The following is a 27,958-nucleotide window of genomic DNA, read 5'->3' on the forward strand; positions in this document are numbered from 1 at the left end:
ACCTCCTCCTGAGAACAGTTAACCATTAGCACCTCCTCCTGAGAACAGTTAAACGTTAGCACCTCCTCCTGAGAACAGTTAAACATTAGCACCTCCTCATGAGAACAGTTAAACGTTAGCACCTCCTCCTGAGAACAGTTAAACATTAGCACCTCCTCCTGAGAACAGTTAAACATTAGCACCTCCTCCTGAGAACAGTTAAACATTAGCACCCCCTCCTGAGAACAGTTAAACATTAGCACCTCCTCCTGAGAACAGTTAAACATTAGCACCTCCTCATGAGAACAGTTAAACGTTAGCACCTCCTCCTGAGAACAGTTAAACATTAGCACCCCCTCCTGAGAACAGTTAAACATTAGCACCTCCTCCTGAGAACAGTTAAACGTTAGCACCTCCTCCTGAGAACAGTTAAACATTAGCACCTCCTCCTGGGAACAGTTAAACGTTAGCACCTCCTCATGAGAACAGTTAAACGTTAGCACCTCCTCCTGAGAACAGTTAAACGTTAGCACCTCCTCCCGAGAACAGTTAAACATTAGCACCCCCTCCTGAGAACAGTTAAACATTAGCACCTCCTCCTGAGAACAGTTACCCATTAGCACCTCCTCCTGAGAACAGTTAAACATTAGCACCTCCTCCTGTGAACAGTTAAACATTAGCACCTCCTCCTGAGAACAGTTAAACGTTAGCACCACCTCCTGAGAACAGTTAAACGTTAGCACCCCCTCCTGAGAACAGTTAACCATTAGCACCTCCTCCTGAGAACAGTTACCCATTAGCACCTCCTCCTGAGAACAGTTAAACATTAGCACCTCCTCCTGTGAACAGTTAAACATTAGCACCTCCTCCTGAGAACAGTTAAACGTTAGCACCCCCTCCTGAGAACAGTTAACCATTAGCACCTCCTCCTGAGAACACAGTTAACCATTAGCACCTCCTCCTGAGAACAGTTAAACATTAGCACCTCCTCCTGAGAACAGTTAAACGTTAGCACCTCCTCATGAGAACAGTTAAACGTTAGCACCTCCTCCTGAGAACAGTTAAACGTTAGCACCTCCTCCTGAGAACAGTTACCCATTAGCACCCCCTCCTGTGAACAGTTAACCATTAGCAAATCCTCCTGAGAACAGTTAACCATTAGCACCTCCTCCTGAGAACAGTTAAACGTTAGCACCTCCTCATGAGAACAGTTAAACGTTAGCACCTCCTCCTGAGAACAGTTAAACATTAGCACCCCCTCCTGAGAACAGTTAAACATTAGCACCTCCTCCTGAGAACAGTTAAACGTTAGCACCTCCTCCTGAGAACAGTTAACCATTAGCACCTCCTCCTGAGAACAGTTAAACATTAGCACCTCCTCCTGAGAACAGTTAAACATTAGCACCTCCTCCTGAGAAGTTAAACATTAGCACCTCCTCCTGAGAACAGTTAAACGTTAGCACCTCCTCATGAGAACAGTTAAACGTTAGCACCTCCTCCTGAGAACAGTTAAACGTTAGCACCTCCTCCTGAGAACAGTTAAACGTTAGCACCTCCTCCTGAGAACAGTTAACCATTAGTACTCCTCCTGAGAACAGTTAAACGTTAGCACCCCCTCCTGAGAACAGTTAAACATTAGCACCCCCTCCTGAGAACAGTTACCCATTAGCACCCCCTCCTGAGAACAGTTACCCATTAGCACCTCCTCCTGAGAACAGTTAAACATTAGCACCACCTCCTGAGAACAGTTAAACGTTAGCACCTCCTCCTGTGAACAGTTAAACATTAGCACCACTTCCTGAGAACAGTTAACCATTAGCACCTCCTCCTGAGAACAGTTAAACATTAGCACCCCCTCCTGAGAACAGTTAAACATTAGCACCTCCTCCTGTGAACAGTTAAACATTAGCACCACCTCCTGAGAACAGTTAACCATTAGCACCTCCTCCTGAGAACAGTTAAACATTAGCACCTCCTCCTGAGAACAGTTAAACGTTAGCACCTCCTCCTGAGAACAGTTAAACATTAGCACCTCCTCCTGAGAACAGTTAAACGTTAGCACCTCCTCCTGAGAACAGTTAAACGTTAGCACCTCCTCCTGAGAACAGTTAAACGTTAGCACCACCTCCTGAGAACAGTTAAACATTAGCACCTCCTCCTGAGAACAGTTAAACGTTAGCACCTCCTCCTGAGAACAGTTAAACGTTAGCACCTCCTCCTGAGAACAGTTAAACGTTAGCACCACCTCCTGAGAACAGTTAAACATTAGCACCTCCTCCTGAGAACAGTTAAACGTTAGCACCTCCTCCTGAGAACAGTTAAACGTTAGCACCTCCTCCTGAGAACAGTTAAACGTTAGCACCTCCTCCTGTGAACAGTTAAACATTAGCACCTCTCCTGAGAACACAGTTAAACATTAGCACCTCCTCCTGAGAACAGTTAACCATTAGCACCTCCTCCTGAGAACAGTTAACCATTAGCACCTCCTCCTGTGAACACAGTTAAACATTAGCACATCCTCCTGAGAACAGTTAAGCATTAGCACCCCCTCCTGAGAAGGGCCACTACAAAGGGCACTCCAAAACCAGGGTTAGGGCCATAAGAAGGGAATCGGGATTGGGCCAAAGCTGAATGTTGTTGGATTATTGTTTCTAAAAGCTATTCATTATTTTGATACATTGGTGGAGTGGTAAAAAAAACAAAGCATTTGGATTTTGATATTGGCAAAGATTACCATGGCAGAGATTGAAGCTTGGGGTCAGCCCTACTGTTGTGAAGGATCAGATTAAACCGAATATGTATATTTATTTATATATATATATTTAATTGTATTTGTATATCGTTTGATATCCCCTGTATATTCCTTGTACAATATGCATTGAATATCCCCGTTTCTACTAAACAGCCCATAATAGTTTCATTCTACCATTGGACTAGAACCTGGCGCCAGGTTGCCATACCCCTAGGTTCAAGTTCAATCGTGCCGCCTAACATGTCGAGGCAGCCCCCGGTTCCGCGCAGTAATATGCCGGGCGAAATACGTGTGGTACTATTTGTTCATAGCGCATATATATATGACGCTCATAAAGTAGAACTTTCTTTTAGTCAAGTTCTTTACCCTCCAACAGAGTGACAGACGCAAAAGCCTCCCCACGAAGCACGTGCGGTGTAGTAGGGCCTACTTGGCCCAGAATAGGCATTGAGACATCGTGTAGATTAATAGTTGAATGGTCATAGTTTGGCACCATACCGTCGAGTTGGACGTATTCTATTAAGCTAATAATAGTCTATTTATGTATGGTGCATCGTTCGGTTCGAGTCCTACAGTTATCAGTACCCCCATCGTTCCTGACGTTATCTGGACGCTTATCCAGGCTGGTCAGACCCCTAGTGGTGATTGCATCCGAGGAGCTCCGGGTCAAGAGCGACTGGACCTGTATATTGGATTACTCTACCCGACGACGGCGAGCCTTCCACGGCTCTTGGATTATGCTTTATGTGCTTTGATTATTCCATGGATAAAGGCCAACACTGTCGAGTGTTGGAATTACCCCCCGGAGAGGACTACAGGTGAGGCGGCGCTCTACACGTGAGGTCGCACCACGTCTCTCCGTTGTGGACCGGCAGATACCGTTCCACAGAGGGTCCAGCTGTGTTCGTCTACGGCCCCAGGTTCTGTGGGCACTGGGTCTAAGACTTTGGATTCTCCCAAGACACCGTCGGCCAGATGGGATACCGCCAGCGACTTCTCTAACCCCCCCCTCCTACTGTCTTACAACCAGCGGGACCCCCCCCCCCCTTAGTGTATCCAGCTATAATTATTTAAGTACTATCGCTATCGTTTCCTAAATATTCCAGGTTGTATACTTACTCCCTGCGCAACCAGAGATTGGACATTCAATGTTGATTTACCTACGAATACTCATTTGCCATAAAAGTGCATACTTAACATTTCAAATCATAAATGTAATTAAGTGAATATTGTGTACACCCTTTGCTGTATTAAATATTCGATTTGGTCCATTTGTGTTGGTTCGTTTCATCAGGTGGGAAAGTGTTCATCATACTTATATCTTGTACTGGGTGGCCAGAAGTTAAAGTACATGAGGTAGTGGTATTAAATATCATATCTAACAATACAGTCAGGGAATTGTACCCCTCAGCTACAATTGGTCCTTCGAGCCGGATGGTAACTAGTGTAATATTAATATAGTGTTATTAATATCGAAATGGCCTATGATGAACACTCCACGAAACGATCCTCCTAACCTAGAACGCCCGCGGCGCAGACGACAGACACCTCAGTACTTAGAGGCTTACACTGTCAGTCAACTACCTAGCCTTCGACAAACGGTAAACGTAGTAAAAGTAGAAAGTAAAATTATGTCTGACCTTAACGACCAGGTTTCCCCGACCACAGAGGCCCTAGTAGGTCCTAATGTAACTGACCAAGCCCACGGTGGAGACCAGGAGGGAATTGACATGCCTTTACCCCCCGCCACTACTAAAGAAGTAGTCCCCGACACGCCCCGGGAGGAAGACAACCCTACAGAGAGAGAACTCTGCACGGAAGAAGAAGAGGAGAGCGCCGAGGAACTAGAGCTCCAGGACTCCCCAACGAGTACCCCCAGGAGCGGTTCACGCAGGAGCGGCTCACCTCCACTACCGCCTTCCCCCAGCGAAGCGGAGAGGATACTACAACAGGCGTTCCTCGTCGGCCTGACAGCCTCTACCGAACGCGATCGGCTCCAAGCACAGACGCTTAGCGAGCGCGAACGTCTCCAAGCCCAGGCGACCAGCGAGCGCGAACACCTCCAAGCACAGCAACGGAGCGAAGAACAGCGCACAAGTCTGGAGATGAGACGCTTCCAGATGGAAGAGAATATGGCAAGAGACCGCGCCGACGCCCAGCGCACCGCTGCCGGTGCCCAAAGAGACGCAGAGCGCGACAGACTACAAGCGCAACTAATAGAGCAGCTGATCAAAAGGACAACTCCCTCTCCCTCCGCCAGGGGCTCAAGGAACTCGTCGAGACAGCAGTCAAGAGCAGCGTCACCGCAACGAGCAAGCGACCCTGAACTTGACCAACAGACCGAGTCTAGACCCCCCGCAGACCCCCTTCCCATTCCGGTCCAAGCGAGACCCAGCTACAAGGAAGGAGCGGCCTACACTGCGGAGAAGCTAAATAAACTATTACAAGATCTGGAAGATTTGATAGAAGAAGAAGAGGGAGAAGAGGAGAACCAAGCCCGACGACAGCACAGTACTCCACCGGACCAGGAGGTCCCATACAGTCCAGGCTATACCCCCGCGGCGCTGCGCTACAGACCCCCGACTCTATTTACGGGTGAGCACGACGCACGACCAGCCCCGAGGAACAGTACCTGGACCAGCGGGCCATGGTACCCTGCCAGTACCGGCCCACAGCGAGGCGCAAGAGGGGACTCGCCCAGGAGGTCTCTCCCCCAACGCTCGCCGATGTATTCGCCATCCACGGCGTCATACAACGCCACGCCATCAATCCCAGACTTCGTCTATGAGAGTCGAGCACAGTACACGGAGCTCCGGATGTGCTTAGAGACAATGCTGGCGGATGTCATTGATGAACGCCACAAGTATGCAATATTATTGAAGCACCTGAAAGTACAGCGAGCACACAATATAGCGCTAGCCTATGCTACCTCCTCGACCCCATACACAGCGGCCCTTGCAGCGCTGGATCAAAGATATGGACGTATATGGGATTACGTAATCCAGGAGATAAGGCATATTGACCGCCTACCCCCAGCCACAGACAATCGCTCACTAGATGACCTGTCAATCAAAGTGCAGTCCCTGGTGGGGATGCTGGGAGCTCAACGGGAGAAGGGCAGGCATGAGCTGTACGCCAACTCTAACGTTGAGAGGATTTTGGAGAAGCTGCCACCCGCAAGACAGGAGCGCTTTCGGCGGCAGAGGGACTACCGAGATCCCGACGGCCCCGAGCCATCCCTCCTTGATCTGGCCGACTTCCTGGCGAGAGAGGTCAGCAGCTTACGACTGGACACCTTCGGGCGGAGCACGCCAAGCTCCAGAGAGGGACCCAGGAGAATAAATGATGGAAGAAGATCGGTGACTGTCATGCACCAATCAGAGTCAGTACCGAGCAGTAAGAGTCACAGCACCCCCTCGAGGAAGGAGAAGTGGAAGATAGCGTGTCCCTACTGTGAGAAAGAACACTGGCTGTCACAATGTGACACATTCACAAAGATGAATGCAGAAGAAGTGAGCCAATGGATAAAGTCCAACCGGCGCTGTTATCGATGTGTGCGGCCCCACATGGCAGCCGAATGCCGCCTAAAGAAAAGGTGCAGCCGGTGCGATGGAGCCCATCTAGATATACTACACGATAGTAACGTAAGACGGCCTACACCTGCACCACGGAGCGGCACCAAGGCAAGTGTCATGTACATTGACCCCGCCAGCAGCAACGGAGCTCAAGTGCTCTTAAAGGTAGTCTGTGTGACATTGAGCTACCAGGATAAAGTCATGGACACTTACGCCGTCCTTGATGACGGGTCAGAGAAGACCCTTCTGCTCGCCTCCGCTGCGACTCAACTGGGACTGCGGGGGAGCAAGAACGAAATGACGATTCGGACAATAAGAAGAGATTTGAAGACGATAAAGGGCGAGAATGTCTCCTTCACTATCGCAGCCAACGGGCAGCCAGAGCGACAGTACAAGATCACAAATGCTTTCACCAGCCAAGAAAACAAGGCCCCCTCGCTAAATCTCTCAACCGAACCGCAGCCACTAGCTGCTTCCACTCCCGAACGACAGAAGAAGACACCACTCTCCTGCAGCATGTCGAGAGGCTATGGACCCTAGAGACAATGCCCTTTAAGAACGAAAAGAAAGACATTCGCTCTAAAGAAGACATTTACGCCATCCACCTACTCGAGCAGGGGACAAAGAGAGTCACAGTCGGCGGAGTGATGAGATACGCAACTCCACTCCTGAGGAGAGAGGGAATGCCCCCCTTTCACGCAAAGAAAGACGCCACGGAGCGCTATCTACTGAACACAGAGCGGCGCCTGGCCAAAGACCCCGCTCAACAGAGTGTGTACCGAGCTGAGATTGAGAAGCTAATCACAGCGGGACACGTAACAAAGATTGACATTAAAGAGGCCGATCAGACGACCGAATCATGGTACGTGCCGCATCACAAGGTCCATCACAATGGCAAGGATCGCATTGTGTTTAACTGCAGCTACCAGATCGGATCCCAAAATCTGAATAAAGAGCTTTTGCCCGGCCCCACACTCGGCCCCTCCCTACTAGGCGTGCTACTGCGATTCCGCCAGGACAAGGTGGCCATAAGCGGGGATATCAAAGGGATGTTCTTGCAAGTGAGACTAGTAGAGGAGGACAAGCCTCTGCTACGGTTCCTATGGAGAGAGAAGATCGGAGATGAGAACCCATCCATCTACCAGTGGGAAGTACTCCCCTTCGGAACCACATGCAGCCCGTGCTGTGCTACATTTGCACTACAGAAACACGTCACAGAGGACCCAGCAGCAGGTGAAGAGGTCCAACACAGTGTGAAGAACAGTTTCTACGTAGACAACTGTCTACAAAGCGTCTCGACTCAAGAAGAAGCCGAGGCTCTCCTAATCAAGTTACGCGCCTCCCTAATCAAAGGAGGCTTTGATCTCAGGCAGTGGGCCAGCAGTGACCCGCACGTATTGCGCAGCCTCTCCTCCGCAGACAAGGCTGCCAGCAGCGAGACCTGGATGGCGACAATCCCAGGAGAAGCCCAAGAAATGACACTAGGATTAGTCTGGCGCTTCAAAACAGACTCGCTCCACTATAGACACAAACCCTTGGCTCCAGAGCAAGGAAGGTCGGCGGCGATACCGACCACCAGACGGAGTGTGTACAGAACACTCGCCAGACAATATGACCCGCTGGGATGTATTCTACCTTACACCACCAGGGCAAAGATGATCATACGAGCACTATGGGACAAGGACCAGGGCTGGGACGACCCAATACCCGCACACCTTGCCTCAACATGGAGAGAGTGGGAGACGGAACTCCGCTCACTCCCAGGTGTTAATATACGCCGCAGCTACTTCCCATCCACGGTGAGGCCAGAGACATGCGAGATTGAGCTACACGTCTTCAGCGATGCCTCCGAAGTAGCCTACGGATCGGTTGCTTATTTGCGTGCCCAAGAGATGGGAGGAGAGATACACACTGCTTTCATACTGGCCCGCTCAAGGATAGCCCCACGTAAGCAACAATTTATCCCACGTCTAGAGCTCTGCGCAGCCCTCGCAGGAGCGCATCTAGCCACGTTAATCCAACGTGAACTCACCATTCCGGTGCATAGAACAATCTTGTGGTCAGATTCCACGACAGTACTCACATGGATTAAGTCTGATTCATGCAGATACAAAGTCTTCGTGGGAGTCAGAGTCACCGAGATTCAGGAACTAACAGGAGAAGCAAGCTGGAGATATGTGGATACCAAACACAACCCAGCTGACGTCATCACCCGGGGAATGTCCCTGGATGACCTAACCCGTCACAACATCTACAGTGACGGACCAGCATTCCTCCAGCTCCCGGAAGGAGATTGGCCTACGCCCACCCCGAGGGAAGCAAGTAGAGAGGAGGCTGAGAACAAGAAGCCTATGTTCTGTGGACTGAGCACTGTCGCCTCCACAGACCCGAACATAGATGACTGCATTACCCTAGAGAGTGCGCAACAAAGGACATTCCTGCAGCACCACCCAGAGATTCAGTCCACCACTGACATGTCAGCAGCTGACTACGAAGAAGCAGAACTTCTTCTACTACAACGAGCCCAGAGAGACTCGTTCCCCGATGAGCTAGACTGTCTACAGGGAGGAAACCCCGTCCCATCAGACAGCAGACTGATTCACCTGGCACCAGAGAGTGACGCACATAATCTCATCAGAGTGGGTGGTCGCCTGCGGAGAGCCCCCGATCTACCAGATGACATTAAGCACCCGATCGTCTTGAACAGCCGACACAAGGTCACAGAGCTGATCATAAAGAAATACGACGAGGATGTACACCACGCAGGAGCAGAGAGAGTCTTCGCGGAGATCAGACGTCGTTATTGGATATTGCAAGGCAGAGAAGCAGTACGGCGCTTCCAGCGAACCTGTCTAGACTGCCGTAAGTGGCGCGCGCAGCCCAGCATACCACGGATGGCTGACCTACCCCCCTGTCGCCTCCGAATCGGCGACAAGCCATTCCACTCCACAGGCATGGACTGTTTTGGCCCGTTGTATATAAAAAGAGGAAGAGGCACCGCACACGTGCGGTGTAGTAGGGCCTACTTGGCCCAGAATAGGCATTGAGACATCGTGTAGATTAATAGTTGAATGGTCATAGTTTGGCACCATACCGTCGAGTTGGACGTATTCTATTAAGCTAATAATAGTCTATTTATGTATGGTGCATCGTTCGGTTCGAGTCCTACAGTTATCAGTACCCCCATCGTTCCTGACGTTATCTGGACGCTTATCCAGGCTGGTCAGACCCCTAGTGGTGATTGCATCCGAGGAGCTCCGGGTCAAGAGCGACTGGACCTGTATATTGGATTACTCTACCCGACGACGGCGAGCCTTCCACGGCTCTTGGATTATGCTTTATGTGCTTTGATTATTCCATGGATAAAGGCCAACACTGTCGAGTGTTGGAATTACCCCCCGGAGAGGACTACAGGTGAGGCGGCGCTCTACACGTGAGGTCGCACCACGTCTCTCCGTTGTGGACCGGCAGATACCGTTCCACAGAGGGTCCAGCTGTGTTCGTCTACGGCCCCAGGTTCTGTGGGCACTGGGTCTAAGACTTTGGATTCTCCCAAGACACCGTCGGCCAGATGGGATACCGCCAGCGACTTCTCTAACCCCCCCCTCCTACTGTCTTACAACCAGCGGGACCCCCCCCCCTTAGTGTATCCAGCTATAATTATTTAAGTACTATCGCTATCGTTTCCTAAATATTCCAGGTTGTATACTTACTCCCTGCGCAACCAGAGATTGGACATTCAATGTTGATTTACCTACGAATACTCATTTGCCATAAAAGTGCATACTTAACATTTCAAATCATAAATGTAATTAAGTGAATATTGTGTACACCCTTTGCTGTATTAAATATTCGATTTGGTCCATTTGTGTTGGTTCGTTTCATCAGGTGGGAAAGTGTTCATCATACTTATATCTTGTACTGGGTGGCCAGAAGTTAAAGTACATGAGGTAGTGGTATTAAATATCATATCTAACAATACAGTCAGGGAATTGTACCCCTCAGCTACACCTACAGTACACACACACACACACACACATTATGTGAACTCACAACAACTCGTGGCGTCACCAAGATGTGAACCTCATGGCGGATCATTGCTCCTCCTCTGATGTCCCACAATCTGGTCACCCTGCGAATCACCAAGTCACTCCACTGGTACAGACCCAGGCTGGGGGGGGGGGGGGGGAGAGAGAGAGAGAGAGAGAGAGAGAGAGAGAGAGAGAGAGAGAGAGAGAGAGAGAGAGAGAGAGAGAGAGAGAGAGAGAGAGAGAGAGAGAGAGAGAGAGAGAGAGAGAGAGAGAGAGGAGAGAGAGAGAGAGAGAGAGAGAGACACACAGAGAGACGAGAGAGGAGAGACAGAGACGAGAGAGAGAGACACACACAGAGACGAGAGAGAGAGACAGACACACAGAGCGACGAGAGAGAGAGAGAGAGAGACACACACAGAGAGACAGACACACAGGGATATAGATTATATACAGTAATATAGTGTATATAATATATAACACAGAGTCCAATCTAGTCTCCAAAATATCATTATCAGCATCTTCTGACTACCTTAAAGATGGTACTCATGAGACACACACACATACACAGACACTACTGTACTACTGCTACACTACTGTAGTAGTAGCAGTGTATAGCAGAGTGTAGCAGTATGTAGCAGTGTAGCAGTGTGTAGCAGCATGTAGCAGTGTGTAGCAGTGTAGAGCAGTGTGTAGCAGTGTGTAGCAGTGTGTAGCAGTGTATAGCAGTGTGTAGCAGTGTATAGCAGTGTGTAGCAGTGTGTAGCAGTGTGTAGCAGTGTATAGCAGTGTGTAGCAGTGTATAGCAGTGTGTAGCAGTGTGTAGCAGTGTGTAGCAGCATGTAGCAGCGTGTAGCAGTGTATAGCAGTGTAGCAGTGTGTAGCAGTGTGTAGCAGCATGTAGCAGCGTGTAGCAGTGTATAGCAGTGTGTAGCAGTGTGTAGCAGTGTGTAGCAGTGTGTAGCAGTGTATAGCAGAGTGTAGCAGTATGTAGCAGTGTGTAGCAGCATGTAGCAGTGTGTAGCAGCATGTAGCAGTGTGTAGCAGTGTGTAGCAGAGTGTAGCAGTGTGTAGCAGCATGTAGCAGCGTGTAGCAGTGTGTAGCAGTGTGTAGCAGCGTGTAGCAGTGTGTAGCAGCATGTAGCAGTGTGTAGCAGTGTGTAGCAGCGTGTAGCAGTGTGTAGCAGTGTGTAGCAGCATGTAGCAGTGTGTAGCAGTGTGTAGCAGTGTGTAGCAGCGTGTAGCAGTGTGTAGCAGTGTGTAGCAGCGTGTAGCAGTGTGTAGCAGCATGTAGCAGCGTGTAGCAGTGTGTAGCAGTGTGTAGCAGTGTGTAGCAGTGTGTAGCAGCGTGTAGCAGTGTGTAGCAGCGTGTAGCAGTGTGTAGCAGTGTGTAGCAGTGTATAGCAGTGTGTAGCAGTGTGTAGCAGTGTGTAGCAGCGTGTAGCAGTGTGTAGCAGTGTATAGCAGTGTGTAGCAGTGTGTAGCAGTGTGTAGCAGTGTGTAGCAGCATGTAGCAGCGTGTAGCAGCGTGTAGCAGTGTGTAGCAGTGTGTAGCAGTGTGTAGCAGCGTGTATGTTACATCCCAATGTATATATTCCCCAGTGTGTGTCTCCATGTGTGTGTGTTCTCCATTTTTCTTTCCTCCCTCCAGCCATTGTTCCCTCCACCATTGGTCCCTGCCAGGCCTGCCCTTCCATTACCCAGCACAGCACCGATTGGTAGATGGTTTTCCAGACTCCAACACTCAATCAACACCACCCAATCATGGATCACCACACACCTGTTAAAACATGGCTTCTCCCTTCAGTCTTTCTCTCTCTCTCTGGCATGAGGCTAGGCCTAGTGTTATTTTGTGGCATTGTACTTTGATAATATCCCTTTTTGTTTATAGGCCTTTGTAATAGTGAAAGTGCCTGTGTGGTTGTATGGCCGCAGAGAGAGAGCATTGTTACCTATAGATTGTTTTGTTATGTTTCCATTTTGTTGTATATCATTAATGTGTTTTTCTCTCTTTCTCAGGAAGCACAGATGGGGTGAGCTGCCATTTCCTTTGGATATTGTTTTCTCCTGTTTTGGTTAGGTAAGAGTAGTTTAGGTAATGTAATTTATTTTACCATAGATTAGATTGGGTTTATTTGGGGTATAGTGGTGTTTGTTTGTTGTTTTGGCCTGGGCTCACCCCTGAGCTACATGTGCTTCCTTTGCATCTCTCAATAAATATCATTGTTGTTTACAAACGTGGTCCATCTTTTCTGTCAACCAACTGTTATGTTACAGCCCTTTACCCTTAGACACACAGGGGTCGTAACATAAATGGGGGCTCGTCCGGGATCTTGTAACCCGTGTTCAATTGTTGGTTGATGGATTTGGTGAACTGTGTTTGTTTACACTTGTATAGTAATTAATTGATGTGTGTAAAAATGGCATTTGTGTAAAAAAAAAAAAAATGGCAGTTAGTACTTTTGATATGGGGAAATTCTTGAGCAATCCTACTTGGGAAGCGCTAGATAGCTGCCGCAAGGCAGACTTAGTGGAGATTGCCACACATTTTAAACTCTCGGTTCAACAGAAGCATCTTAAGCAGGATATCAGGTGTCTTGTGGTAGATAAGCTGTTGGAGCAGGGGACGCTTGTTTTACCTGTGGTCTCTGATGAACATGCAAGTCCTCCTGGTGAACCTACTGAAGCACAGCCTTCTGTATCTGAGGAGCAAGCTCATGGTGAAAGTGCTGAGAAGGCAGGTGTGAAAGTCACATTGCCACATTTTCACTTGACCTCTCCTGTGTCAACTGGGTCTCGAGAAGGGGCCCAGGTCGAGGTTAGAATAGCACGTCTCCAGATGGAGGCTCAGGAGAAGGCACAAGCACGTGAGGCGGAGTATCGGCTTCGTAGAATGGAGCTTGAGGCAGAAAATGAAAGGGCTGTTAACATTCGTAGGTTGGAGCTTGAGCATGAAGTGGAAAAAGAGCTCAGACTGCGGAGGTTGGAGCTGGAAGTCCTAAGGAGTGAATCCAACTCTGCTACACCGACTCCTCCACAAGGCCCGGGTATGTCCTCCTCCACAGCTTATTCATCACACACTTTTGATATAAGTAAACACATTGCTTTGGTGCCTCCGTTCCGAGAGACAGAAGTTGATACTTATTTTAATGTGTTAGAGCGTATTGCTGCTTCATTGCGCTGGCCAAGAGAGGTCTGGCCTTTGTTGCTTCAATGCAAATTGACTGGTAAAGCCCAAGAGGTTTGTTCAACACTTTCCCTAGAAGATAGTCTATTGTATGATACTGTGAAGGCTGCCATCCTTCGTGCATATGAGCTTGTGCCCGAAGCTTATAGGCAGAGGTTTCGCAGTCACAAGAGGGCTGTCAACCAGACCTTTGTAGAGTTTGCTAGAGAGAAGGGAACTCTCTTTGATAAATGGTGTGCAGCAAGCAAGGCCTCAGATCTTAACTCTCTCAGAGAACTCATTCTATTAGAAGAGTTTAAGAATCGTTTGCCAGAGCGTATTGTAATTTACCTGAGTGAGCAGAAAGTGTCCACTCTGCAGCAGGCTGCTGTATTAGCTGATGAGTTTGCGCTAACCCATAAAACTGTGTTTGTAGATAGGCGTGACTCGTTTCTCCCCCATGATTTCTCTCAGACCTTCTGTCCCCAACCATCCAGAATTCACACACCCCCGACCAAAAATGTCACCTCCACGCTCAAAAGAGGAGCGGACATGTTACTACTGTCATAAATCTGGTCATGTTATTTCTGACTGTTTAACATTGAAACGTAAGCAGCAACCGTCCTCTCAGAACTTTAGGCAACCCAAAGGGGTTGGTCTGATTAAAATGGCACCTGATTCCGATCAACAGATGCACAATGATCAGGATGTTCTCGATCCTTGTTTCAGGCCATTTACTTCCAAGGGTTTAGTTTCCTTGACAGGGGATCCAAAAGATCAGTGTACAGTTCAGATCTTACGAGATACTGGAGCCTCACAATCCTTTATCCTCTCTGATGTACTACCTCTGTCTGAGAAATCTTCCTGTGGTTCTAGTGTCCTAGTTCAAGGTATTGAGATGGGTTTCGTGCCAGCCCCGTTACACTGTATTCATGTACAATCTGATTTGGTCACTGGTTTCTTTAAAATAGGGGTGAGACCTTCCTTGGCAGTTAAAGGCATTTCCTTTATCATGGGAAATGATTTAGCTGGAGGACAGGTGAACGCTGTGCTGGAAGTGTTGGATCAGCCAGACACAGATTCTCTGCCTGATGACTTGTCACAGAACTTCCCTGAAGTTTTTTCTGCAAGTGTTGTCACTCGGGCTCAATTGAAAAAGAGGTGATGAAATTAATTTGTCTGACTCTGTTTTTGCTTCAGCCTTTGTCAGGGAGGAGTTGCTGGCTCCAACTTCTGATACCGCTGACAAACCACCGACTCATAGTAAGGTACCCCCACAGACAACTGTAACTAGTTCCGACGCATTGAAGTTACCCGTTACTCGTGAAATGCTAATTACTGCCCAGAAAGCTGACCCTTCTCTTGCAAAATGTTTCTCTTCTCTTGAAACAGAACAGAGGAGAGAGTTGCATTCTTATTTTGTGGATGAAGGAGTTTTGATGCGTACATGGAGGTCCCATGGTACTAGACTGGCAGAGCATGCACAATCGGAGATAGGGCTACCAGATCAGGTACCAGACTGGAGCACTGTTTATCAGATTGTTGTCCCTGCAGTTTATCGTCAGCATGTACTGTTCTTGGCCCAGTGGTAGTATACACCGACCACAACCCATTGGTCTTTCTGTCGCGGATGTACAACCACAATCAGCGCCTCATGCGTTGGGCGCTCATAGTGCAAAATTATAACCTCAGCATAAAGCATAAGAAGGGGTCTGAGAATGTGTTGGCGGATGCTCTATCTCGGAGTTAAATCTCTCGTGCGGTCGACTTGTTTGTTGACTGGTTCATTGTTGTACCGACTGCTTATTTTGTTTTTTTTCATAGCTCTTTACTTTGGAGTACAAGTTATCTTGGAGATGGGGATCTCGTTGTTAAAGAAAAACATGTTTTGTTGGTGGTATGTGTTATGTGTCAAACATGTTTTTGTCTTATGTATGGGGGTGTTACATCCCAATGTATATATTCCCCAGTGTGTGTCTCCATGTGTGTGTGTTCTCCATTTCTTTCCTCCCTCCAGCCATTGTTCCCTCCACCATTGGTCCCTGCCAGGCCTGCCCTTCCATTACCCAGCACAGCACCGATTGGTAGATGGTTTTCCAGACTCCAACACTCAATCAACACCACCCAATCATGGATCACCACACACCTGTTAAAACATGGCTTCTCCCTTCAGTCTTTCTCTCTCTCTGGCATGAGGCTAGGCCTAGTGTTATTTTGTGGCATTGTACTTTGATAATATCCCTTTTTGTTTATAGGCCTTTGTAATAGTGAAAGTGCCTGTGTGGTTGTATGGCCGCAGAGAGAGCATTGTTACCTATAGATTGTTTTGTTATGTTTCCATTTTGTTGTATGTATCATTAATGTGTTTTTCTCTCTTTCTCAGGAAGCACAGATGGGGTGAGCTGCCATTTCCTTTGGATATTGTTTTCTCCTGTTTTGGTTAGGTAAGAGTAGTTTAGGTAATGTAATTTATTTTACCATAGATTAGATTGGGTTTATTTGGAGTATAGTGGTGTTTGTTTGTTGTTTTGGCCTGGGCTCACCCCTGAGCTACATGTGCTTCCTTTGCATCTCTCAATAAATATCATTGTTGTTTACAAACGTGGTCCATCTTTTCTGTCAACCAACTGTTATGTTACAGCCCTTTACCCTTAGACACACAGGGGTCGTAACAGTGTAGCAGTGTGTAGCAGTGTATAGCAGTGTGTAGCAGTGTATAGCAGCGTGTAGCAGCGTGTAGCAGTGTGTAGCAGCGTGTAGCAGTGTGTAGCAGTGTGTAGCAGTGTATAGCAGTGTGTAGCAGTGTGTAGCAGTGTGTAGCAGTGTGTAGCAGAGTGTAGCAGTGTATAGCAGTGTATAATAGCAGAGTGTAGCAGTGTGTAGCAGAGTGTAGCAGTGTATAGCAGTGTATAGCAGTGTATAGCAGTGTATAGCAAAGTGTAGCAGTGTGTAGCAGTGTGTAGCAGTGTGTAGCAGTGTGTAGCAGTGTAGCAGTGTGTAGCAGTGTATAGCAGTGTGTAGCAGTGTGTAGCAGAGTGTAGCAGTGTATAGCAGTGTATAGCAGTGTGTAGCAGAGTGTAGCAGCATATAGCAGTGTGTAGCAGAGTGTAGCAGCGTGTAGTAGCTTACTACAAAAACCTAGGGGTCCGCAAGGACGACTTCAAGCTGGAAATGGTAACAACAGATGAGGTACTCAATAAACTGAGCGCCCTCAAACCTAACAAGGCCACTGGCCATGACAACATCCCCTCCAAATTCCTCAGAGACTCAGCAGCCGCCATCACCCCAATCATCACACACATAATAAACCTCTCCATAAAACAGGGACACGTCCCCAAGGACTTCAAAATTGCGAGGGTGACCCCTCTGCACAAAAAGGGCAGCAAATTAGACCCAGGCAACTACCGCCCTGTTTCTATTCTCACCTCCATCTCGAAAGTCATGGAAAAAATAGTCTACGAACAGGTCGAAAAGTACCTAGTGGAAAAAAATCTAATCTACGAATTCCAATCTGGCTTCAGAACATCCCACTCCACTGACACATGCCTTCTCTATTTGAATGACCACATCAAACAAGAGGTGGACGCAGGCAAATACTGCGGCATGGTCATGCTGGACCTACAAAAGGCCTTTGACACGGTCAATCACTCCATTCTGATTGACAAGCTAAAAGCAATTGGTTTTGATAGTCTATCAGTGAGCTGGATGCAATCCTACCTTGAGGGGAGGGAACAGATGGTGGAGGTAAACGGTACCCTATCCCCCCCCCTCACAGTGAGCTGTGGTGTTCCACAAGGAAGCATACTAGGACCGCTACTGTTCCTAATTTATGCAAATGACATGTCGTCAGCTTGTGACTGCAACTTGTTCCTGTTTGCGGACGACTCAGCCCTGCTGGTCTCTGACAAGAACAAGTTACAGGTTGAAAAAACCCTCAGCTCGGAACTAGGCAGAATCTGCATATGGCTCGCTGATAACAAACTATCATTACACATGGGCAAAACAGAGTCCATTCTCTTCGGTTCAAATAACAAACTCAGCAAGACCGACGGCTTCTCAGTTACAGTGGGTGACAATATTGTCACAAGGAAAGATGAAATTACCTACCTGGGTTCCATCCTAGAGGCTAATCTCTCCTGTGACAAAATGGCATCCAATGTAATAAAAAAAGTCAACCAACGAACTCGATTCTTGTACCGGATCTCCTCTCTGGTAAACAAGAATACCCTGAAGACTCTGGCAGGAGCACTCATTCAGGGGTACTACGACTATGCTTGCACCTCATGGTACCAAAGCACCTCAAAGGCACTAAAAACAAAATTACAAACATCTCAAAACAAACTGGTCAGACTACTGCTTGACCTTACTCCTAGAACCCACCTCACCCCTGCCCACTTTGACAACCTAGGATGGCTTAGAGTAGATGACAGAGTACAGCAACTTGCAATGGGCCTGGTCTACAAGATACACTACACGACCAAGGTACCCATGTACATGGCAAAATACTTCCCAAAGGTCAGTGAATACCACGATCACAACACCAGAGGGAGCTCCACAAATCATGTTAAACCCAGATTCGGCTCAAATAAGGGACTAAACACGTTTCGCAATTATGCCACATCAATGTGGAACGCCCTACCCAAAGCTGTAAAGGAATGTGGATCACTACCCACTTTCAAAACCTCTCTCAAGGGACACCTACGGGAGACTGCAATTCAACACTGGCCCCTGTAAATATCCTAACCCAACCCCCCCCCAATGTACAGTCATTTACCTAGTATGGTTTTGTCAATAGTCCAATGTACAATTTTGTTTGTTTGTACAGTGTCTCCTCCCCCCCCCCCCTCAATGTACAGTTTTGCTTGTTTATACAGTGTGCCCCCCCCCCCCCAACCACCTCCAATGTAAATTACCCAGTATGGTTGTCAATATCCCAATGTACCCAACCCCCCCCCCCACCCAACCTCCTCCAATGTACAGTCTCTACGTCAAATGTATATACTCCCTTTTCTTGACTCCTTCTGTATCACAAACAGTACTGTATTTGCAAATCTGGTATGTCATAAATGTATAGATGTAGCAGTACTGACTATCTGTATGTCATGTATGTCATATATGTCCTGATGAATTGAAAATGGGGGACCCTGATGTAAACAAGACGAAAGTCTTTCTCTGGTCTGCATCCCCTTAACAATTGTGTGTATTGAGCTGTACTGTATTGTACCCATTCTGCAATCTGTTAATAAAGTTTTCAATCAATCAATCAATCAATAGCAGTGTGTAGCAGTGTGTAGCAGAGTGTAGCAGCATATAGCAGTGTATAGCAGTGTATAGCAGTGTATAGCAGAGTGTAGCAGTGTGTAGCAGTGTGTAGCAGTGTGTAGCAGAGTGTAGCAGCGTGTAGCAGTGTGTAGCAGTGTATAGCAGTGTGTAGCAGTGTGTAGCAGTGTGTAGCAGAGTGTAGCAGTGTGTAGCAGCGTGTAGCAGTGTAGCAGTGTGTAGCAGTGTGTAGCAGTGTGTAGCAGTGTGTAGCAGTGTATAGCAGTGTATAGCAGAGTGTAGCAGTGTGTAGCAGTGTATAGCAGTGTGTAGCAGTGTGTAGCAGAGTGTAGCAGTGTGTAGCAGTGTATAGCAAAGTGTAGCAGTGTGTAGCAGTGTGTAGCAGTGTATAGCAGTGTGTAGCAGTGTGTAGCAGCATGTAGCAGCATGTAGCAGCGTGTAGCAGTGTGTAGCAGTGTGTAGCAGCGTGTAGCAGTGTAGCAGTGTGTAGCAGTGTAGCAGTGTGTAGCAGTGTGTAGCAGCGTGTAGCAGTGTGTAGCAGTGTGTAGCAGAGTGTAGCAGTGTATAGCAGTCTATAGCAGTGTGTAGCAGCGTGTAGCAGTGTGTAGCAGTGTGTAGCAGTGTGTAGCAGTGTGTAGCAGTGTGTAGCAGCGTGTAGCAGTATGTAGCAGCATGTAGCAGCATGTAGCAGTGTGTAGCAGATACTATGTAGCAGTGTGTAGCAGTGTGTAGCAGTGTGTAGCAGTGTGTAGCAGCATGTAGCAGTGTAGCAGTGTGTAGCAGTGTGTAGCAGTGTGTAGCAGCGTGTAGCAGTGTGTAGCAGTGTGTAGCCGTATGTAGCAGCGTGTAGCAGTGTGTAGCAGTGTGTAGCCGTATGTAGCAGCATGTAGCAGTGTGTAGCAGTGTGTAGCAGTGTGTAGCAGCGTGTAGCAGTGTGTAGCAGTGTGTAGCAGTGTGTAGCAGCATGTAGCAGTGTGTAGCAGCATGTAGCAGCGTGTAGCAGCGTGTAGCAGTGTGTAGCAGTGTGTAGCAGTGTGTAGCAGTATGTAGCAGCATGTAGCAGTGTGTAGCAGCATGTAGCAGTGTGTAGCAGCGTGTAGCAGTGTGTAGCAGTGTGTAGCAGCGTGTAGCAGTGTGTAGCAGTGTGTAGCAGTGTATAGCAGTGTGTAGCAGCATGTAGCAGTGTGTAGCAGCATGTAGCAGTGTGTAGCAGCGTGTAGCAGTGTGTAGCAGTGTGTAGCAGTGTGTAGCAGCATGTAGCAGTGTATAGCCACCTCTCGTTGAAGGCAGGCAGCCCGCTGGCGAAACGTGGAGTCAGAGGCTTCCCATCATCATCATGGTAGAAGGCAAACAGACCAGCAGAGAAACCCTACACACAGCAGAGAGACAGGAGTGAAGTAAAAGCAAAAGACTTCCGTTAACTGTTGTTGAGTCTCAGCTAACGTTAGTGTAGCCAGTTAGCTTGATACCATTAACAACCTTTGTTGATGCTATGAATAAACAAACAGTAGCCGTATTCAGCAGGCTTGTTTGAAAAGTTTATTAACAGATTGCAGAATGGGTACAGTACAGTACAGCTCAATACATACAATTGTTAAGGGGATGCAGACCAGAGAAAGACTTTCGTCTTGTTTACATCAGGGTCCCCCATTTTCAATTAATCATATGACACACACAACATACAGATAGACAGTACTGCTACATCTATACATTTATGACATACCAGATTTGCAAATACAGTACTGTTTGTGATACAAAAAGTGTCCAGAAAAAGAGTTATATACATTTGACGTAGAAACTGTACATTGGAGGAGGTTGGGTGGGGTTGGGTGGGTGGGGCTGTACATTGGAGGTGGGGGGGGGACGACGACGACGACGACACACACTGTACATTGGAATACTGACAAAGCCATACTTGGTCTTTACTGTACAACTGGGTTAGGACATTTGTAGGGGCCAGTTTCGAATTGCAGTCTCCCGTAGGTGTTCTTTGAGTGTTTTTGAAAGTGGGTAGTGATTCACATTCCTTTACAGCTTTGGGTAGGGCGTTCCACATTGATGTGGCATAATTGCGAAACGTGTTTAGTCCCTTGTTTGAGCCGAATCTGGGTTTAACATGATTTGTGGAGCTCCCTCTGGTGTTGTGATCGTGGTATTCACTGACCTTTGGGAAGTATTTTGACATGTACATGGGCACCTTGGTCGTGTAGTGTATCTTGTAGACCAGGCCCATTGCAAGTTGCTGTACTCTGTCGTCTACTCTAAGCCATCCTAGGTTGGCAAAGTGGGCAGGGGTGAGGTGGGTTCTAGGAGTCAGGTCAAGCAGTAGTCTGACTAGTTTGTTTTGAGATGTTTGTCATTTTGTTTTTAGCGCCTTTGAGGTGCTTTGGTACCATGAGGTGCAAGCATAGTCGTAGTACCCTGCCAGAGTCTTCAGGGTATTCTTGTTTACCAGAGAGGAGATCCGGTACAAGAATCGAGTTCGTTGGTTGACTTTTTTTATTACATTGGATGCCATTTTGTCACAGGAAAGATTAGCCTCTAGGATGGAGCCCAGGTAGGTAATTTCATCTTTCCTTGTGACAATATTGTCACCCACTGTAACTGAGAAGCCGTCGGTCTTGCAGAGTTTGTTATTTGAACTGAAGAGAATGGACTCTGTTTTGCCCATGTGTAATGATAGTTTGTTGTCGGCGAGCCATATGCAGATTTTGCCTAGTTCCGAGCTGAGGGTTGTTTCAACCTGTAACTTGTTCTTGTCAGAGACCAGCAGGGCTGAGTCGTCCGCAAACAGGAACAAGTTGCAGTCACAAGCTGACGACATGTCATTTGCATAAATTAGGAACAGTAGTGGTCCTAGTATGCTTCCTTGTGGAACACCACAGCTCACTGTGAGGGGGGGGGGATAGAGTACCGTTTACCTCTACCATCTGTTCTCTCCCCTCCAGGTAGGATTGCATCCAGCTCACTGATAAGCTATCAAAACCAATTGCTTTTAGCTTGTCAATCAGAATGGTGTGATTGACAGTGTCGAAGGCCTTTTGTAGGTCCAGCATGACCATGCCGCAGTATTTGCCCGCGTCCACCTCTTGCTTGATGTGGTCGTTCAAATAGAGAAGGCATGCGTCAGTGGAGTGGGATGTTCTGAAGCCAGATTGGAATTCGTAGATTAGATTTTTTTCCGCAAGGTACTTTTCGACCTGACTGCAGGCCGGGCAATGACATCATAGCCTGCCCTCTCTGAAACTTCTTTTCATCAATCAGTTACAGAATAGCAGCTAATCAACTAACGTTATTGCAATACACTCAATAAATACAGGTCATATTTGACCAGAATTTATCCCATTTGTCTGGGACATTGAAATCTTCCCAGGCACGTCACCGGCACCCTGTGGGAACCACAACACAGAAGCACTGATGCACAGTAGCATGTACTGGAGAGGGGTCTGGCTATACGAGACACTCAACTGTAAAAATATACTGACACTTGTCTTTTATATTAGGAGGTACGCAAACAAATGGGTTCAAAAAGCACCCAACCAACATGTCTGTGGATGAATGTCACTGCGCAGTGGTTTATGGTGAACATTCTTAAACTTCCTTAAGTAATAGTGATGTAATAGATAAGCTAAATGCATTATCATCCACAGCAATATTAATGAATTAAAAAAGGATCCTTTGATATACAGTATCCCTGTCATAATGCAATGCATAATGCATTGTGATCCAATGTATATGTGTGATTTTCCATTCTAAACCAATAAACTATTCAATCAATCAATCAATCAATCAAAAGAAACATGCAAAACGAACAGCTAAGTTACAGCTGGATTGATTTTCAGGACTCATGACTCTTGAGCACTGATGACTCGGACTTGGACTCGAGCATAGACTACATTCGGACTCGGAAGGTGCAGACGAGGACTCTGACTTGTTAATTGATAAATAGTTATTTATTTGTAATTATTTTGGTAATAGGCCCTAATCACTTGGCATAAGATATTGATGGCTAGTGCATTTGTTTGGCTATTGTGTCACAAAGTAAATAAACTCCCTTTGAAATGGTGACCGCTATGTCATTTATGTTTAACACTTTGAGTGCCAACGACGAGATTTCTCGTTAGTTCATGCCAACCGTTGAGTGCCAGAGAGACGAGAGATCTTGTTTCTTTTTTTTATTAGCGATTTCCATTCATATTTCATCAATCTAGCCTCACGTTACCACTGGAACTCTCTCTGAGCTCCATTGGGAAAATACCGCCCCCTATCGTCTCTCCGGATGGTACTGCACCCCTTTGGATTGGATTGAATGAAACACATGGAGAAAAAAAAGTCCTGCTTCCACATTTTACTTGTCAGACATGTAATCCGAGCCTCCTGGAGTCATCGCCCACCATCAGAACAGCGGAGAATGTGTGTTTCCAGTAGGGATGCACGATAATTATCGGGCCGATATCAGCAATTATGACGTTATCCCGATAAACCCGATAACATTATTGATAGCTCCGATAATATATAATAATTTTTTTGGTTAAAAGAAATCCGGTGTGGGTGGATTGGGATGAAGGGCGCTTGTTTTTATTGTAGGCTCCTCCCGTTTTGCCAGTACTGTGGTACGACTGATAGCGTGTGGTTTAGGAAGAGGGAGTTTTTCACAAATCCAGTGCCCCCTTTCTCATGCCTGGCTGTGACGTAGTCACGTGACATTCAGAGGAAGCAGATAGTAAACAAAGATGGCGTCGTCGGACTTTTTCAAAGTTTCAGAGGAAAACAGTTTGCTTGCTATTTGTAACAAATGCAGAAGTTCCACGAGGAGGGAAAGGGGCAACAAGCTATAACACATCCAACCTAATAAGTCACCTGAAACATCACCACCGCTATGATGGTGTATTAAAATCCGACGAAGCCGAGCAGCTAAAGGCTAAGCTAATCCAAAGCCAGCTGCAAAGGAACTGGCGCGGCTTGTACCGTCCTAGGCTATTGACGAGGCGTTTGCAAAATTAAAGACGTTTGACAGAGATGATTTGTCTGGTTTATTTAATTCTTTTTGAGGCGTGCTGTCCTATAAATGCCAAGTAATAGTTGTTTCATGGACCAAGACCACAACAGTCTCCTCTCCTATAGCGTCAAATGTTTTATCTGCTGACAAAGCACAATACCTGTTGGTTTTTAGTTCACTCATTGTTCAGAGAAACACATTGTTAATGACATTGACGGATTGTGAATTTTGTGATTGACTCAAATTATATTTATTTGGAAAAATAAATAGTCACTTTATTTGAAGAGTCAAAACTGCTCTCTTGGCTTTGTTTTGTTCATAGTAGTAACGCTCATGTCATGATAAATCTGGTTAGGTCAAAACTACAGGAATGTACATAAAAAAATAATTATAATACAATAAATATATATTATCGGTTATCGGTATCGACCTTGAGGAGCAGAAAGTTATCGGTATCGATATCAGGGGCCAAAAAATCAATATCGTGCACCCCTAGTTTCCAGTACCCAGTGTTGGATCAATAAACGCGATCGATATTTGGAATGGCGATCAGGAATTGGAATAATCTTTTTGGAAAACATCTGATCTGAGGTAAGGAATCTATTTGACCAGTCTTGGGGTAATCAGAGTTTTTTTCACATATATCTCAACATGTCCCCTATATGTGTATGTGTGTGTGTGTGTGTGTGTGCTGATCAGGAAATAGATAATCGATTTTTCAGCCCGCTTCTATAGCGTGCATAAGTACACATATACTATCGATAATCTAGCGTTTATTTGAAAACGATTCATAAATAGGCCGAAAAATGTCAACGTGTTTTGTGTATTCCAGTGTATTCCAGTAAAGGCCGATTATCACAGAATCTTCTGACATTTTCTGGAACTTTCAAGAAACAAGCGTTTTTCAAAATGGTATAAAACGGAAATGAACCGATTAAAAAACAATCTGTTTGGACAATGTAACAAGTCATTGATAAGCGACGGCCATATTATACACATAGCCATAATTTAAGATATAGTTTATGCGTTCGCAAATATGAGAGCTCTATCATTGAAGTGGGTGGTGGCACGCAACAGGGTTCCGGGGCACCGGACCCGTGGCACTCAAAGTGTTAATATAGACTTTTCTTTTTTTTTGTATGTCAGCTCTTTGACTATAAGACATTTACATTTAGTCATTTAGCTGACGCTTTTATCCAAAGCGACTTACAAGTTCTGTACGACAAGCCATCAGGAAGGGCACAACTCTATCAGCTGAGCAACAATGTTCATCAAAGTGTTGAGTGCTACAGTGTAGGTTAGTTTATTAGGACAAGTGCATGACAGTACGGTTAGTTAGGGTTAGATTTTTTTATTGTTTTTTTTTTTTTTTTTTTTTATTCAGATAATGGTTGAAGAAGTGCGTCTTTAGTCGACGGCGAAAGATTGGACGTGATTCGGCTGTCCTAACTGGGGTGGGTAGTTCATTCCACCATTGTGGGGCAAGGACTGAGAATAGGCGACTTCTCTTTGATGACCCTCCCGGAGCTTGGATAGGAGTAGGTCTGAGGCGGCCAGAAGATGCAGAGCGTAGGGGTCTTGAGGGTGTGTAGTTAGAGACCATTGACCGGAGGTAGGCGGGAGCGGTTCCCTTTGCCGCACGGTATGCTAGGTCGAGGGCCTTGAAGCGGATTCGTGCAGCAATGGGGAGCCAGTGCAGGTCCCTAAGAAGTGGGGTGACATGGGCCGACTTCGGTAGGTTTGAGATCAGGCGGGCCGCTGCGTTCTGAATGAGTTGAAGAGGCTTAGTGGCAGTGGCCGGGAGGCCAGCGAGCAGTGCATTGCAGTAGTCGAGGCGGGAGATGACTGTTGATTGGACGAGGAGTTGGGTGGCTTCTTTTGTCAGGAAGGGGCGTATCCTTCTGACGTTGCTCAGGAGGAATCGGCAGGTTCTGGTCGTCGCTGCGATGTGAGCAGAGAAGTTCAACTGGTCGTCGAGGACAACACCAAGGTTCTTGGCGGTCGGGGACGCAGTCACAGCTGTATTCTCGACTGTGATTGAAAGGTCGGTTAGGGGGGAGGATTTGGCCGGCAGGTGGAGCAATTCTGTTTTGCTTAGGTTCAGTTTGAGGTGGTTGGACGTCATCCAGGCTGAGATGTCGGACAGACAGGCCGAGATCCGCTCAGAGACGTGGATATCTGAGGGAGGGAAGGAGAGGAAGAGTTGAGTATCGTCGGCATAACAATGGTAGGAGAAGCCATGAGACGTGATAATGTTACCCAGTGATTTAGTGTAGAGGGAGAAGAGAAGGGGTCCTAAAACCGAGCCCTGGGGGACACCCGTCCGCAGGGGGCGGGTGGCCGACAGGGTCCCTCTCCATGACACTTGGTAGGAGCGGTCATTGAGGTATGATGACAGCCATGTCAGCGCAGAGCCAGCCACTCCCATTCCTGCGAGGGCCGCAAGGAGGATCTGGTGGTTGACTGTGTCGAAGGCTGCAGATAGATCTAGGAGAATCAGGACAGAGGAGAGGCCTTTCGCTTTTGCTAAGTGAAGTGCCTCTGTGACCGCAATGAGGGCTGTCTCTGTGGAGTGACCAGTCCTGAAGCCTGACTGATTAGGGTCTAGGAGGTCATTCTGTAAGAGATAAGCAGTAAGTTGGTTGGATACAGCACGTTCAAGTGTTTTAGAAAGGAAGGAGAGAAGAGAGACAGGACGGTAGTTGCCTATGACAGTAGGGTTCAGGGTTGGTTTTTTTATGAGCGGCGTGACTCTGGCTTGTTTTAGGGAGGTGGGGACCACCCCCGAGTTGAGTGAGGAGTTGATGGTTGCAGTTAGGAATGGGAGGATGTCTGGTGCTATGGTCTGGAGGAGTGGGGAGGGTAGCTGGTCCAGCTGGCAAGTAGTCGGACGGTTTGACGTTACCAGTGTCAGGGTCTCTGCTTCTGTAATGGGAGAGAAAGATGACAGAGTGAAGGATGAGGTTCTCGATTCAGCATTTGGAATGGGTGGGGGTTGGGAGAAGGAGCTGCGGATGTTCTCCACTTTTTCCTCAAAGAAGATCGCAAAGTCTTCGGCAGAGAAAGATGAGGGAGGGGGGGGTGGGGGGGGAGTGAGGAGGGAGGACATGGTAGCATGCAGTTTGCGAAGATTCTTGGCAGAGGCCTCGATCCTATGGTGGAAGAAAGAAGCTTTGGCATTAGTGATGGTTTTGGAGAATGTTAACAAGAGGTTGTGATATGTGTCGATGTCAGCAGTGAGGCGTGACTTTCTATACTTCCTTTCAGCTGCTCTCAGGACCTGTCTTTGTTCTCTCACTGGATCTGTCAGCCATGGACTGGGTGGGGAACGGCGGGCAGGTTTCTCAACAAGGGGACAGAGCTTGTCGAAGGAGGTTGCAAGGGCTGAAAGGAGGGTGGAGGTTGCCATCTCTGTGGAGAGAGCAGAGAAGGTGTCACTCAAAGGTAGAGCGGATAGTATGTCAGAGGAGAGGGTGGAGGGGGATAGGGAGGGCAGGTTGCGTCTGAGTGAGACTGTTTGAGTTGGGGTGAAGACCTTTCGGTTAAGCATGAGAGTTAGTGAGAAGGATATGAAGGAATGGTCAGATACATGTAGGGGAGTTACCGTGGTGTTAATGATGCTGGAGTTACGGGAAAATATGAGATCCAAGGAGTTGCCTGCTTTGTGGGTGGGAGGCATGGCAGTGGGAGTCAGGTCAAACGATTGTAGGAGGGAGACTACTATGACTGACTGAGATGAGTCAGGCAGGTTGAAGTCGCCCAGTAGAAGGAGAGGGGTACCATCTTCCGGTAAGGAGCTAAGAAGCATGTCCAGCTCATCTGTGAAGTGATCGAGTGTACCTGGAGGGCGGTAGAGTGTAACAATGGTGAGATTGAAAGGATTAGAGACAGATACTGCATGATATTCGAGAGAGGAGAGTGACAGTTCTGGGAGTGGTGTTACGTTTGTAGCCCATGAAGGAGATGTCATGAGGGCAGTGCCTCCACCCCGTCTGGAAGGTTGAGGTGTGTGAGTGAAGTTATAGTTTGTAGATAATGCTGCAGGTGTTGATGAGTTATTGGGGGTTATCCAGGTCTCAGTTAGAGCCAGGAGCTGCAGATTTAGACTATGGGCGTAGGCAGTAATGAAGTCAGCTTTCTTGACTGCTGATTGACAATTCCATAAGCCTCCCCGTACTG

General features: G+C 47.3%; 1 protein-coding gene across 1 annotated transcript in view; it reads right to left on the reverse strand.

Moving 5' to 3' along the window:
* lmln (leishmanolysin-like (metallopeptidase M8 family)) overlaps positions 1-27,958 on the reverse strand; it is a 98,838-nt gene that overhangs the window by 28,663 nt on the left and 42,217 nt on the right. Inside the window, exons 8-9 of the mRNA XM_084313880.1 lie at positions 20,055-20,149; positions 10,360-10,477 (exon numbers count right to left, since the gene is read on the reverse strand). Coding sequence (XP_084170006.1) covers positions 10,360-10,477; positions 20,055-20,149 — 213 coding nt within the window. The remainder of the gene's footprint in view (positions 1-10,359; positions 10,478-20,054; positions 20,150-27,958) is intronic.

Source organism: Notolepis coatsorum (assembly GCF_963971535.1).
Source record: "Notolepis coatsorum genome assembly, chromosome: 5".
NCBI lineage: Eukaryota > Metazoa > Chordata > Actinopteri > Aulopiformes > Paralepididae > Notolepis > Notolepis coatsorum.